The 16,264-nt window shown below is 43.8% G+C and overlaps 1 protein-coding gene across 3 annotated transcripts; it reads right to left on the bottom strand.

The window, feature by feature from the left end:
* Nucleotides 1-1,842: 1,842 nt before the first annotated feature.
* LOC138756431 (tetraspanin-16-like) lies at nucleotides 1,843-15,816 on the bottom strand. Of its 3 annotated transcripts, XM_069922927.1 has the most exons (8): nucleotides 15,627-15,814; nucleotides 14,252-14,341; nucleotides 12,683-12,880; nucleotides 9,527-9,601; nucleotides 6,862-6,969; nucleotides 4,290-4,442; nucleotides 4,080-4,163; nucleotides 1,843-2,001 (listed from the first exon to the last, which is right to left on the bottom strand). In XM_069922927.1, exons 1-8 carry the CDS (start codon nucleotides 15,636-15,638, stop codon nucleotides 1,948-1,950), a joined length of 774 nt encoding a protein of 257 aa, XP_069779028.1. In that variant the 5' UTR covers nucleotides 15,639-15,814; the 3' UTR covers nucleotides 1,843-1,947. The 3 variants fall into 3 exon arrangements, with proteins under 3 accessions (XP_069779028.1, XP_069779030.1, XP_069779029.1); XM_069922929.1 differs by lacking the exon at nucleotides 4,290-4,442 and having other exon boundaries at nucleotides 15,627-15,816; XM_069922928.1 differs by lacking the exon at nucleotides 6,862-6,969 and having other exon boundaries at nucleotides 15,627-15,815.
* Between the last annotated feature and the right edge of the window lie 448 nt (nucleotides 15,817-16,264).

Raw genomic sequence — 16,264 nt, 5'->3', positions numbered from 1 at the left:
TCCTCACAGACAGCACCGGATTTGAACCGGGACACTGGCATTGTATTAGCATTGAGCAAACACTACCCTAACTGTGCCATTACACCTGCACCCACACCTCCTCCCTCACCACGATTCGGGGCCCCAGACAGTCCTTCCAAGTGAAGCAACATTTCCCTTGTGAATCGGCAGGGGGTCATTGACGGCATCCGGTACCCCTGTCGTACTCCCCTCTACAGCGGAGCACCTCGACTCTGCCGACAGCCACCAGTGGCCACCCATTTCAATTCCCCACCCCATTCCCTTGTTCACGTTGTCTGCCCATTGACCTTATGCACTGCCTGACTGAGGAAGAAGAAACACCTCATATTCTGTCTGGGCACCCTCCAACGGGATCAGCTTCCTCCAGCTTCGGTTGCCGCCCTCTGTGATAGTACAGATCTATCACCAATGTACATAGTGTATATAGTTACTGTATCTAGACTGTGCTTACAGCGATTGGCTGAGAGCTAAGCCACGCCTATTGTCTGGGCCTTAAAGGGTTGTGTCCCTAGCCAGGTCGGATCATTCCGGACTGGTCGGCCACCTGTGAAGACCTCCTGTCTTTTGCTAATAAAAGCCTTGGTTTGGATCAAGTCTTTGATTCTTTCGACGAGCTCTACAACTGTACTTACACTGAACAAACTTGACTTGCATGAATATATAAACCTTAAAGCATTTTACTTTATTTTCAGTCACGTTCTTTGAAAACATGATGGGCTTCATGTTTATTTCCAAAATCAAGTGGCAGTTGGAAGCTGAATGTCCCTATTTGCTATTTTCCTGTGATTTTGCTTTTATTTCAGAATAATCTCTCCATTACCAACCAAATTGCATTCATCTGCAAGATGCCCACCCCCCCCCCCCCACAGATCCACCTGAAAGATGAACAATGGCATTAAAATAAATTTACACCCACCCCCTCCCCCCATGCTTACAGATAAAGCCTCTGACTGGGGCAACTTGTACTAAGCAGGGATAAGGAGACACTTTAAGAGAGTCAGCCCAATGGCGAGCGGCATCAACCACCTCTTCATCCTGGGCGACACCATCACAATTTCACACAACTTGATTCAAACAGCTGCTACAAGCAAAGCCCGACCAAGGCCCTCTGCTGGCTGAATATTTGCTCCCATCTTCACCAAAGTTTTATGTCTTACTTCAGAGAACATTTATTTTAACAATTTTAAACTTACCTATTATTTTATCCTTATTTATTTTAATTTTTTTAATTTATTTTCCTTTTTGTTTTCCCGACTGCTTGAATTCAAGATAGCAGGGGTTTTACTGATCACCCAATTAACCTACAACCCCGGTACATTCTGAAGGGTGGGAGGATACCAGAGCACTCGGAAAAAACCCACTCAGACACAGGGAGAACGTACAAACTCCTTACAGACAGCACCAGATTTGAACCTGGGTTGCTGGCCCTGTATCAGCGTTGCGCTAAATGTATTTTAATGAAATGACTGATATAGAGCAGAGCTATTATTTGAAAATTTCCAACTGATTTCCTCCCACCATCCACCACTGATAGCTATGACAAATCAACTGATTTCCTCCCACCGTCCACCATTGATATCTATGACAAATCAACTGATTTCCTCCCACCGTCCACCACTGATATCTATGACAAACCAACTGATTTCCTCCCACCGTCCACCAATGACAAATTTTTCACTAATAACATTATGAATAAATAACATTGATATTAAAAAAAAGGTTGATAAGGGCCAAATTTCAATATAAACACATTGTAATCAACATTTATCCTGATGTTGGAGTGTTTCATTTAATAGCATTGGAATCTTGTGCAGAGATCACTTTTACGGTTTCATTGCATCTTTATTGCCAATCTCTTATTTACATGAATGTTTAACAAATGAAAAAGGAATATAATAGAAAACTAATGTTCCTAAATTCAAGGCATCAAATCCGGAATAGGTAGATGAATAGCGACAGCGAGTTTACCATGGCCATCAGCTAGACACAGGAAGTAAAAGAAACAACGTTAATGTTCACTGTCAGAAGAAGTCAATTTATATTTAAAATATAAGTGACAATTTAAATTTAACTTAGGTGAACAGCACGGTTACAGGCCCACAAGCCCGTGCCACCCAAACCCCTCAATTAACCTAAAACCCTGAACGGTGGGAGGAAACCAGAGTCCCTGGAGGAAACCCATGCGGAAACAGGGAGAGCACACAAACCCCTTAAAGACAGCGCTGGATTTGAATCCAGGACACTGGCTCTGTAACAGCAAAGCACTAACCCTATGTGAACCAAGCCACCCCACGATGGGCTAAATGTTTATTTCCAAAATCAACTGGAAATTGGAAGCTGAACGTCCCTTTTTACTATTTTCCTGTGAATTGGGCTCTTGCTTCAGAATCACCTCTCCATTACCAACTAAATAGCATTCATTGTTAGAGGAATTCCAGACGCTCTAGGTTGGCTTAATCTTTTTATAGAACCACAGCAGAGAAACAGGCCCCTTGGGCCTTCTAATCTGTGCCAAACTATTACACTGCCTCGTCCCCCTGACCTGCACCCAGTCCATAGCCCTCCATGCCCCTCCCATCCAAGTACCTGTCCAAATTTTTCTTAACTGTTTAAGTTGAGCCCACATTCACCACTTCAGCTGGCAGCTTGATCACTCTCTGTGTGAAGAAGTTCCCCATCTTGTTCCCCCAGACCTAACCCCTTTCACCCTTAACCCAAGTCCTCAAGTTTGTATCTCACCTACTCTCAGAGGAAAAATCTTATTTGCATCTTCTTTGTCTGCTCCTATCAAATCTCCCCTCGTTATTATTCTACATGCCAGGGAATAAACCTAATCTGTTTAAACTGTCCCTTTAACTCAGTTCCTTGATTACTGGCAACATCCTAGTAAATCTTCTTTGCACTCTTTCAGTCTTATTGATATCTTTCCTGTAGTTCGGTGACCAAAACTCCACATAATACTCCAAATTTGGACTAAACGATGCCTTATAAAACTTCACCATAACCTCCCAACTCCTAGACTCAATACTTTGATTTATGAAGGCCAAGATGCCAAAAGCTTTCTTTACCATCCTATCTACTGTCTTTGCTTAATCTTTCAGGCTTCCATCAAAGTCCGTACTTTGAAGTAAGGATTGGTTCAAAAGGGGCAAGTGGTTCTCGCTCAATCTCATTTGAACATGATTTTGGTTACGGCAAATGACTGCAGGGTACTTCAAGCAAGCAGAAGGGTTATAGTTGTATGACAGGGGCATGGCTTGCTAGGAGTGATTTCCTGATGATAAGGTGCATTGCACACAAGGATGATTCACCAAGAGCTTGATGCCTTTGTTTCCAACCCTACGTTAATGGTGAGAAAATGATGAAGCCAATAACTCCATAGCCAAGAAAGCCCACCCTATGAAGCCTGAGGGAAGTCCATCTCCCACCCCCCCCCCATCCTCACTACGTTCTACAGAGGATGTATCGAGAACATCCTGTGCAACTGCATCACCGCCTGGTTTGGAAGCAGCACCATCTTGGACCACAAGACCCTGCGGAGGATAATGAAGTCCGCGGAAAAGATAATTGGGGGCTCTTTTCCTACCATAGAGTATGTCTACAACACTCGATGCAGGTGAAAGGCAATAAATATTGTGAAGGATTCCACACACCCCTCATGCAAACTGTTCTGCCATCTGGTAGGAGGTACTCCAGCACCCGGGCCCTTACATCCAGATTGGACAAGAGTTTTATCCCCCCCCAAGCCATCAGACTCCTGAATTCCCAGAACATTTGTGGATAGTGCACCCTGGACTTCTGACATTTAAATGTGTTGAACTTGTATTTATGTAAATATGCTCCATGGACCTGGAGATACGCTATCTCATCTTTACTGTGCGAGCGTGGGATGGACGATAAAGGTGACTTGACATCTGAGCTTCCACTACTGACTGATGTTGTGATAGAAAATAAGCTGATTTATCTTGGCAACTCAAAATGATACGACATTTTGATAGCGCCTTCCAAACCATCTGTATCTACCAGCTAGAAGGACAAGGCTGGCAAAAGCACCTTACCTGTATTATACCAATTCCGACAGCAACGCCACCAAGAACAGAACTGTTCCTTTCAATCATTGTGGTCACAGAAGAAAAACAGCCCTAAAGGTGAATAGAAATCACAAAATGACCATGTTTTATCCACACAATTTAACAACAAAAAACCTGGCTATCAAATCCCACCATTCTAACTGTCGCTACGAGCCGGCAGCTCACAGCAATCCGTACCTTTGTATAAATAATATTCGCCCCTGTGGATATTCCGTCACATTCAGCAGAAAATGGGTTTCGACAGCAACTCTTGGGATACAAGCGTCCTTTATGTTTTTGATAGTTGGAGCCCTCAAAATCCGTATAATTCATTAATCCACAGCAATGGAACTGAAGCGATAAGAAGAACTTGCTTTTAGACGACTCTTCTTACCTGTTGTGGATGGTATCGGGGACTCGGGGGATCAGAATTAAATAATTCCTAGCTACTGAAAGGATATCAATAAGAATGAAAGAGGGCAGAGAAGATTCCCAGGCCTCTGGGAATTGAGTCAGGACTTTATTCCTTGGAGCAAAGAAGAGTGAGGGGAGATTTGATAGAGGTTTACAAGATTATGAGGGGTAGAGACAGAGTGGACATGAGTAGGATTTTTTCTACTTAGATTGGGGGAGATAAATACGAGGGGTCATAGTTTTAAGCTGAAAGGGGAGAGGTTTAGGGGAAACATTTGGGAGAAGTTCTTCACTCAGTGAGTGGGGAATGGGAATGGTGAATGTGGGCTCGACCTTGAGTTTTAAGAATAGATTGGATAGATACATGGATGGGAGGGGTCTGGAGGATATGGAGTCGGGGGGGGGGGAGGGTCAGTGGGACTAGCAAAATAGTGGTTAGCTCAGACAAGAGGGACAGAAGGGCCTGTTTGCTGTACTGCAGCATTCTATGGTTCTAATTAGAATCAGGTTAATTGTCATGAATATGTGTCACAAAATTTTGCTGCAGCAATTGTTGCACTTTGCAGGTGCTATAAATTACATTTCCTTAAGTATATATATATTTTTAAATAGTGCAAAAGAAGAGAAAAAAAGTGAGGTGGTGTCTGTGGTTCATTGTCCCTTCAGAAATCTGATGGTGGAGGGGAAGAAGCTGGTTTTTTGGTACCATGTGTTCATCTTCAAGCTCCTGCACCTCTTTCCTTATGGTATCAGTGAGAAGAGGGCACGGCCCGGGTGGTGGGGGTCCTTGAGGATAGAAGCTGCTTTTGTTAGACACTGCCTCTCGATGAAGAATGGAGGAGAACTCTTCACACAGATGGAGAGCCAGTCAAAGACTGCTGAATAGAGATCTGGAATGTGACTTTGAAATTAGTGTTCTCGATGTAGCCCAGGAGTAAGAATTTGCAAGGCTACAGGAAAAGAGAAGGCAAGTGGGACCAGCTGGATCCACCAATTCAGTCTTGACTGGCTGAATGGCCTCCTTTCACACAATAAGGGGAGTAGATTTAGGGCAGAGATGAGGAGGGACTGCCTTTCCCAGAGGGTGGTGAATCTGTAGAATTCGCTCCCCATTGAAGCAGTGGAGGTGACCTCAGTAAATCTATTTAAGGTTGGATAGATTTTTACGTAGCAGGGGAACTAATGGATATGGGAAAAGACAGGTGGGTGGAGATGAGCCCATTGTCAGATCAGCCGTGATCTCATTGAATAGCGGAGCAGGCTCGACGGGCCAGACAGCCGACTCCTGGACTTATGGAAGAAACCGGAACTTGGCTGCTTCACAGGGCAGGGGGCCCATAAGCATTGAGCTGAAAAGGGTGTCAATGGCTGGTGTAAATTGATGCTTGATGGTCAGAATGGACACTGCGCTATTGATCAATACCCGTCACACACACACACACATTTTAAAACACAGAATATTTGCAGGACTTTTGCAGAATACTTTTTGCAGGAGGCAACAAAGTATCGACAACAGTTTGCCAGGGAGAGCATGTGATCTTTGCAGGCAGAGGAGAACAGTTTGCACTCAGAGAGGGAGAGTGTGAAACAGAGAGGAGAGAGACAGAAATCAGTTCCAGAAGGACAAGCTGGCAAGCCTTTCTGGTCAAAGGAGGAGATTGGCAGTCTGAAAGGTGACCTGAAAGAAAGAGGATCATCTGGAGAACCCTGAAGGGGACAAGTTTCGTCAGCAAGACTGATTGAGAAGGAATGTCCTGGAAAAGGAATCTCTCTCTGAAAACCAGCAAGAACCCTCCTGAATGGTAACCATTTGCCTGTTAAGCACCAAAGACTGGTGAATGCTAACTTCTGTGCACAGAACAAGATTTGCCTGCAACCAGTGAGATTGAACTGTGAACCAAAGAACTTTTCTAATCTTAAATATACGTTACACATGCCTGCGCTTAGTATTAGAGGCAGGATTAAATAGTTAGGTAGGTTAAGTAATAAGTTACAGTTTAATTGTGCTTTCTTGTTCAATTATAATTAAAGACTACTTTTGTTTAAGTAACCCTGTGTTGTGGTGCATATCGATTGCTGCTGGGTTTTGGGGTCCTCTGGACTCTGTAACATTTTATGGGGGTTCGTCCTGTCAGTCCAACATGATTCAAGATTCCGTTATTGTCCTGTAGCAGTGCAGACCTGAGAGGGGCACAGTTGAAGAGAGATTCCAACAGCTCCGGCAGCTCTGCGCCATGAGCACTATAAGCATGCGCGTCACTGTCTTTGTTGCGACTGCCCCGCTGACCACGCGTAACAAGCGGGGCCGGTTCGCCACGGCAAAGTTGCGCATCGCTGCAAAATCTTTGTTACTTACTGTTTTCATAATAGCATCCCATCCATGACTTGCGAAGTTTTTATCACCAAATCCAGTGTAATTATTTTTTAATAATTCAAGTGCCTCTTCTTGAAATACTACTGTAATCTAAGGAAGATACAAAGCCAGTCAGCAGCCCTTTCTTCCTGTTTACACCTCTAGAGTGTGAGGGCAGCATTTAATAGGCATCCTTATTTATTAAAGTGGCCTGTAGTTTATGTGTAAACTACATTGATATGGGATCGGAGGCAGATACAGATGTAGACTGGGTAAGGATGATGAATTCTAATTTCCCAAAAGTACATTCTTGACGTCCACTGCACAGAATAATTAAACATTTTCTTTTAATGATATTAAAAACTAAATAGGCATTTTGATTATTAGACCAGTAAAAGTTACACTGCATGCCCACAGCTGTCACAGCCAGTAAAAACTCACGATGCCTTCACAGAGCCAGACTTGTGCTGGAGAAGCTCAGCGGGACAGACAGTGTACTTTATTCAGCAAAGATAGCCAACGTTACGAGCTTGAGCCCTTCATCAATTATACCTCAAGCCCGATCCTCCAGTTTTACCTCAATCACTGCGTCTGCAGGCTTTCGTGTTTTCCTTTTCTTGTGTGAGTGTGGCGATGCGTCGTGAGAAAAGAAGCGGAGTTTGGAAAGGGTTTTGCCCCTTTTACAGGAGAAAGATGTTGACAAAAGGTAGGCCCTTTAATAACGCTGGTGGCTGTAGAAAGAGCAGGAAAGGAGAAATGCCAAAGAGCAGGGGGAAGACCCGAGCTGAAAAAGGAATAAGTCTTGAAGAAGGAAACTTAAATGCCTGACTAAAAATGTGTTCCAAGTCTTTAGAAGCTTGGGAATAAAACTGGAATGTTAACAACTTTGTGCTGGGAGAAAGAGGATCTGCACAAACTTCCAGCCGTGAAATTGGAAGTATTTTGCTTGTGAATTATCACTTTTATCCACCAATGGAAATCAGCATTGCTTGAAAGGTGGACTTTGGCAGAAGATTTCGCAGTGAAACCTTCTCCACGTCAAATTCAGTTGGCGGGTTGTGAAGAGAAGCCAGAATTCTCTTCTGGGAAATAAAGGCTTTAAAAAAAAACAGTGATCACAATCTTGAAAGAGGAACAGGAGTTCAATTGTTATATTCTTTCTGATTTTCCTTAGTATGAAATTTCCAGAGAGAATAATGTCAAAGGCCTTATTAAAATCTGAATATATAACACATCTGCCAACTTATCTCTTCACTCACTTCTGCCACATGGTAAAAAGAAGAAAAAATAATTAGATTGTAAAGACTTCCTTCATTTCAGCTCTATGATAAGTTAACCCACTCAGCAAATTAAGTTCACAAAAAAATTCTCTCACTTTTTCAAAAATGAGATTCTTTTGCAATTTCAAACCTATTTATCTAGTTTGAATGAAAATACCAATTCCCTCTGAAATTGAGCAAAAGGATTTTTGGCACTTGCTTAAATTATGTTAGAAATTGCATTGAAACCTAGTCATATTTTCAGAGGCGTTTTAGTGAAGGAGATCTCCTCTGGGTTCAGATCAACCCCATCCAATAAATGAAATGGCACTGTTCTAAACAAGTAAAGTAGTTTTGCTTTAAGTGAGTTGAAAGTTGGAGTATGTGTGTCTGTGTGCGCGTGCGTGCGTGCGTGTGTGTGTGTGTGTGTGTGTGTGTGTGTGTGTGTGTGTGTGTGTATGTGGGCACATGTATGTGTGTATGTGCATGTCTGTATGTGTGTGTGTAAGTGTATGTGCATGCATGTGTCTGTCTGTGCAAGTGTTTATATGTGTGTACATGTATATGTGCGTGTGTGTGTTTGCGTATGTGTGTGCATGTGTGTCTGCGTGCACAAGTGTTTATGTGTGTATGCACATGTATGTGTGTCTGTGTGCGCATGCAAGTGTTTATGTGTATGCTTGTGTGGATGTGTGTGCCCATGTGTGTGTGTGTGTGTGTGTGTGTGTGTGTGTGGGCACATGTATGTGTGTGTGTGGGCACATGTATGTGTGTATATGCATGTCTGCATGTGTGTGTGTAAGTGTATGAGCATGCATGTGTCTGTGTGTGCAAGTGTTTATATGTGTGTATGTGTGTGCATGTATATGTGCGTATGTGTGTGTGCATGTGTGTCTGTGCGTGCACAAGTGTTTATGTGTGTATGCACATGTATGTGTGTGTCTGTGTGCGCATGCAAGTGTTTATGTGGATGCTTGTGTGGATGTGTGGGCGCATGTATGTATGTACATGTCTGCATGTGTGTGCGTGTGCGCGCGCACACATCGATTTGATGGGCAGGCCTTTCTTTCTATTAGTTGAGGATCAAGAAAAGTTGGCACGTTGCTTCTACTAGAATCAATCCATCAAATTCAATTGCAGAAGAGTCATGATTTTGATTCATGTTTACATGTTGTTGCTTAGAAATTAATGCAAAACCAGTTCACAAGTTACTGATTAGAACACTATTTTGATCCTGGTGATGCCATGTGAAGGTCCCAAAGATCTGAAAATGACAGCTCAGAAATAAACAGAATAACAGAGAGAAAGCTTTTAGGACATTAACGTTATGGCAGAGAGGACAATGGAATAGATGATATAAAAGAAAACAACATTGTATTAATGACTAAAACCAAAAGAGTGATATTTACAATTGATTTAAAGATCAAAACGACGATCGCACATGTTACTCCTCCAATAAAAATCACTGATAAGGCAATGAAGAACTGCAATTTTAAAAAAAGAACATTGTTAATTTTAATTAATTTCATGACTATATCAATTCAATCATTTTAAAAAAGAGATTTCTTACAATCTATTGTTCCTACACTATGCAATAAATGCAGATTTAACATTTTATTTCAGAAGAAATATGGAAGATTAAATTACTGAGTACAGGAAGTGATCGCATTCAGTAATAACCACTTAGCAAAACAATACCCAAGATATTTAATTTGAGTCTAGTTCCGTAACATTGAAAATGTTGCTATGTGGGAGGAGTAACCCTTGGGGAATACGCCGTATGTTTTTGTCAGATCATGTGGTCTAGATTGATTCCCCTGAGACCCGAGCTTACAGTCACGATTGTAGAGAAGGAATTCTTCCTAACCAATGGACGTCACCCAGCCATTTAGAGGCATGAGGACACCCTGCAGTGGGAATGTGCTGGTGTAAAAGAAATCAATGTTCTAATAACTCCAGGACTTGGAAAGGAAATCGCACAAATCTGCGGCAGTAAAACAAAGTGCCAGGGTTGTCCATGCTGGATTTTTTAAAAAGAGTAAAGGAAAGCATCCTCAAAAGAAAGTGAGAGGGGGTCATTTGGAAAAGCATGAGAGAAAATGCTGGTCCTACCTAGTGAAGTAGCACCTGTGGAGAGAGAAAACCCGAATTAGCATTTCAGGTCGATGGCCTTTCATAAAACTAGGGATTTGCTTTTCTCCTGTGGTAAACCTCTGTATATATGTTTGGTTGGGTTAGGACACGCCCCTTGCTGACTGCACCTGAATAAAGGCAACTGTGCCACAGTCCAGGGCAAGCGACCAGCACGGACAGGCCTGTTGTCAATCAGTTTCTCTATAAATCTTAGTCTTTGAAGTAACCATGGTGCATCATCTCTCCCACATACACTGTCTACCCTGCGTTAATTCCAGGATTTCTATCTGGGATTTCTAACACTATCAGCTTCTTGTTCTTATTTGAAATGACATTGTTTCATGATGAGTTTGAAAGGTCTCACCTAATTAACATTCTGCAGTTTGCTCTTTGCGTGGGATTCACACCCACGACTCGCCTGAAGAGGAGAAAACTATTGTCCGGTGTGGTGGTACACCACCGGCCTACTGCAGGGGCCGACCTCTGTACCTGCAGAAGGGCACAGGGACAAGGCAACACCTGGCCGGCGGTCAATCAGCCGACCTGAATGGACCAAGCCCCACCCGGTCAGTTGTCAATCACCCTCTGGGATATAAGCCAGATCCGGCCCTTCGAAGACACACTCAGAGCTTGCAACAGCACTCCTCACAGCCAGCTCTGTGGAAGTTTATGTTGAATAAAGCCTGTAGAACAGACTTTGTTTTGTGTGTTTGCTTCTGTTCGATAGCGCACCACATCCGGAATTTCAGAACTCCCACCTTTGCCCCACCAAGAGGGAGCAGCTACAGGAAAGTCAAAATTTGGGCTGCCAGGCTTCTTTCCACAGGCTGTATGATTGATGAATACATCATCATGTCTCCAAGCAAATTCCTTCAATATCTGTGTACCTCCCCCCATTTTTCAGTTCATGTTATTTGTGTGGGACAATCCCTTTACGAGAACGGAATTAACAGCCTGCCTGCAGGATTTGGAGGGTCTGTGAAACTGAGCTGGCAGGCTGAGGACAGTGCCTTCCTAAATGCAGACAGTTGAAGAGAAGCAAGGCAGCGTTTTCAAAACCCAGGCGCAGAGACCATGTGACCAACAGATTGAGACTGAACGCACAGGAGTGGCTGGAGGCCATTTTAAAGGAAGTGACACAAGAGAACCAGCTCTTCGACCTCCTTCGTGGGATTGAGAAACCCACTTGGCCTCATTGTGTGGCCATAGACAACACTGCCGGAGTTCTTCCTTTTGCTTACCGAGGAATGAGAGACCCCTCTACTTCCACTGACCCACGAAAAGGGTTCTAATTTCTGAAGAAAGCAAGGGTCCCAAAAGGGCATTTCTCTGAAGTATCTCAACCAGGTCATCCTTCTCTTACCCTCATTCTTTTTCACCCTGCGGTGGTACACCACCGGCCTTCTGCAGGCGGCAGCCTCTGTACCTGCAGGAGTGTAAGGGGACAGGACAACACCTGGCCGGCTGCCAATCAGTTGGTCTGAATGGATCAAGCCCCTACCAGTCAGGTGTCAATCACCTTCCGGGATATGCCTGTGCCGGCCTCCCGACGCCTCACACTGAGTTGCTGCAGCCACAGCCAGCCTGGCTCTGCGGAAGTTTTTGTGGATTAAAGCCTGTTGTTCAGTCTTTACCTTGTGTGTGTCTGATTCTGTCTAACAGCGCACCACACACCCACTTCAGAAACTGCTAACTTCATCTAAGGCCTACATGTCGCACCATTCATTTAAGGCCTGCGGGCCTCAACCATCTAAAGCCTGCGAGTCGCATTAATCTCAAGCCCATGTGTCATCACTAAATTTCTGAATTTTGAATTTGGAACTGTTTTCCCAGAATTGAGCCTTAAGCTGTAGTGGCCTGGGGTATTACACACACGCACACGCACCAATACATTCATACATAGTTAAAGTTTTAAGTTAGATAATTGTATATAAATTTAGTGAAGTTTAGATAAATTCATTAAATTACATTAGGTGTTATATAATTGTTAATTAATAATTAAAAATATTATTTTAAGTATAACACCATCTGGGCTCATTTCTATTGCTGTTGTGTATGTAACAAAATTCACACACATATATATACATATTGTGTGTGTGTATGTGTGGGAGTGTGTGTGGGGGGTGGGTGTGTTAGGGTGTGTGTGTATGTAGCTAGACACATACACAGATATATACAGATACAATATATATATATATATATATATATATATATAGATAGATAGATAGATGGATATTGCATTCTATACTATACCTTTATGTATACATGTGATTATTATATACTGTGTATTGTGTGTGTGTCTGTGTGCATTGTGGTCAGGAGAAACACTGTTTTGTCTGGTTGTATACAAACTTGAACTTGATCATCTTCTAGGCATTACAAAACTGTTTCCACATCAAAGGTTTCTATGAACAGCAGCATTATTAACTTACCAACATCAATTTTATCTTGCTCTCCTTGATGGTACCACAACATCCGAAGATGCCGAGCAGGGCTAGGATGCACCCTGCTACAACACAGAAGTAGCTCACATTCAGCAAGTGCCCTGCACGGATCCCCAGGATTTGTAGGATAGAATATCCATGAACCATCATCCAGACTCCGAACCCAAGAAGTACCAAACCAGCCACCTGGAACAAATATTTTGACATTGCAGTCTTGTTCAACATAATGCTTCTGCAGAGGTTCTTGGGAATCACTATCTCAGGGATTTTGCCTAGGCCCAACACACTAATAGCATCATAAAGAAAGCACCCCTACTTCCTCAGGAGTTTACGGAGGTTTGGATTGACACCAGGAACCCTGGAAAATCATCTATAGATGAGTTGTGGAAAGCGTGCTGTCCGGCTGCATCATGATCTGGTATGGAAACACCAACACCCCTGAGTGGAAAGCCCTGCAGATGGTAATGGACACAGCCCAGGACATCACAGAGAAGAACCCCCGCTCCCACCCACACCATCGAGAACATCTCTAGGGAACGCTGCCGTTGGAGAACATCAGCAATCATCAGGGATCCCCACCACCCAGCACACGCTCTGTTCTCACTGCTGCCATCAGGAAAGAGGTGTAGGAGCCTCAAGTCTTGCACCACCAGGTTCAGGAACAGCTGCTCCCCCTCCACCATCAGACCCCTCAACAACAAACTCAATTAGGGACTCATTTAAGGACTCGTACTTTGACATTTTATTGATTTTTTTCTCCTTTCTGTATTGCACAGTCAGTTTGTTTACATTTCTTTATTTGTTTATATGTGTACGTTGAGTACAGTTTATTTTTTTGCACTACCAATAAGTGGTCATTCTGCCTCACCCACAGGAGTATGAATCTCGGGGCTGTATGTACTCTGACAATAAATCTGAAATCTATCTTCTTGCAAAGATGAATTTCAGTGCACACAAGCCCATTCCATTCAATTACACCCAATGAAACTACAACCCTGGAACTTATTTGGAATGTGGGTGAAACCCAGAGCATCCAGCAGAACAAACTTGGGTCACTGGCGCTGCAATAGCATTGTACTGTGTCCAAAGCGAAGCTGGAGTGGCCTCTCCAGAGCACAAGCCAGGGCAGAGTTGATATGGAGATCCATCTGTTGCCCATGAAGTGGGACCCCCCCCCCCCTCCATACTAATGCCAGGTCCAAAGGAACGACAAAAGTGGATTCAGTTTGGTGCCAGCAGCATCACAGGAGTTGCCGTGCCAGTGCCGGATAGAGCAGTCAGCTGCCTTCAGGACTCTGACCGGATTTTTCCCTGGGGTTTGCTCCCAAAACCTTTCCCTGTGAGCGGGTATAAACCACAAAGCAGCGGAGATCTAAAATCAAAGTTTTCCCTCTCCTAGATGAGTTACCATCCGTGGTTAATGAGTCCCATCTGCCCGGAGCAACTGGTTTCAAGTTGCCTTTGCCCCTTCTCCTGGAGATTGCTTCTCAGCTGGTACTTTTTAATGCAAAAGGTCATTAACAATGACCGAAAACATAGATATCTTTAATGACTTACTGATATAATAGTATTGATTGCAATCATTAATAATTTTATACAAAAGAAAACACTGCTGGCACGTGACTTCTTGTTTTCCACTTTCTCTGTCTAATTAAAACAAATGAAAAGAAAATTAGAGAATAATCACATTTTATTCATGTATACAACATGCTTAGAAAATTGGGTTCTATTCCTTACTCTAATCTGTCACCAATGGTCATGCAGATGTCACCAAAGGAAAAACAGTGGGACAGAGAAATCAATGGGGAACACCAGAGATTTAAATTTAGGTTGAAAAAGTCAAGGTAAAGGTTCCGTTATTGTCATGTAATCCTACGTTTAGAATATAACCTACATGAAATTCTTTAACGTAAGAGTCAGGCACTAACCAAGCTGAGGAAACGATAAGGTCTAATACACAGAAGAACCTTGCTGGCTCGGATCCCTGGATAGGAATTGGCGGCAAGGAAGTGGTGGCTCGACCTTTATGGCCCTGGACCACAGGGGAGGAGTCATAGGGTATGATTCATCCGTGGGCGGGCCAGCACCATGTACATATACAACCGACAATGATAACTATAGACAATGGAGGAAACCTATCACCACAACCCCTTTGCCCAGCGTCCCTCACGGAAACCCAGAGCACCTGGTGCTCCTAGGCGGTCCCCCCCCCCCCCCCCAAGTCCTGAGCCTGCTTAGCTTCCAAGATCGGACAATCTTGGGCGCTGCCATTTATTTGTCGAAATTACCGAACACGGCGGGGAAAGGTTCTTCTGCGAGCTGCCCGGCAAGTTGTCACTCACGTTCAGAGAGGAGAAGAGCACAAATGCCAGAGCAGAGAGATCAATTATTGGGCAATTACTGAGGTAATCCATTTCAGACTATTCTACTTTTGCCTCTCATTAAGAAGGAGAATTGTTAATCTTTTACCTGACAGGGAAAGTATTTGATCCTAGACTCCCTCGTGGATTGGCTGCCTCCTAAAATAATGAACGGCGCAATTTGTCGGCAAGCTAAATGCCAATAAGATGGGCTCCTCAAACTCTTGAATCGAAAGGCTAAGAAGTTTCAACAGAAGGCAAAGAGCCCACTTCAACCCCGAAATCCCAGAGAAGCCTGAATGTTTCTATGGGTCACCTGCAAAAGGCTGGCCCAGAATTTGTCATTTCTGGTGTGTTAGAAATGCAGAAAGGGGAAGGGAATGGGAGGGGGGGGGGGGGGGCAAGTGGAAAATCAGCACTCAACCCCCTCAAAAGGGCAATGATAATCTAACTGCTGGACTTGCATTGGGATACTTGGCTGGTACCATATGTGGCTGAAGTTGCACAATGAAGGACCCATCTCTCTCTCTCTCTCTCTCTCAGTGCAAATTAGTTTCTCTTTCCATCATTACCTTCTCTTCCATTCTGGCAATGCAGGAGAAACTTGAGCAGAGCAGGTGGAATGAACGAATTTTTAATCCACGGGGTTGATAATGAGATGCCACCACTTGGGTGCAAGGAGACAGGAAGCAAATGGAATCGAGTCTGGGACTTGCGGAGTTGTTGTTGTTGTTGTTGTCGAGCGAGGGGAGTTAACGGGAATCGAACCCCCCGCCGTTTCAAAAGGAGCGAGCGAGTGCGCCGGCCCCGCCCCCCCTCACGCCGTCCAAGCCCCGCCCCCCCAGAAACCAACTCATTGATGTTATTATTTGGAGAATAATTCTTGTTTAATTGTTTCCATTTCATCTCATGACAGTCATTTATTTTTTAAGAAAGATTTTCATTGATAATTTCTCCTCCAGATTTTAGCCTTAGTTTACATTATTTAGAGCCACATCATTTTCTTTCTTTGGCTTGGCTTCGCGGACGAAGATTTATGGAGGGTTAAAAGTCCACGTCAGCTGCAGGCTCCTTTGTGGCTGACAAGTCCGATGCGGGACAGGCAGACACGGTTGCAGCGGCTGCAGGGGAAAATTGGTTGGTTGGGGTTGGGTGTTGGGTTTTTCCTCCTTTGCCTTTTGTCAGTGAGGTGGGCTCTGCGGTCTTCTTC

This window comes from Narcine bancroftii, chromosome 3 (assembly GCF_036971445.1).
Source record: "Narcine bancroftii isolate sNarBan1 chromosome 3, sNarBan1.hap1, whole genome shotgun sequence".
In the NCBI taxonomy this organism is placed as follows: domain Eukaryota; kingdom Metazoa; phylum Chordata; class Chondrichthyes; order Torpediniformes; family Narcinidae; genus Narcine; species Narcine bancroftii.
This window is presented reverse-complemented; position numbering and strand designations above follow the sequence as displayed.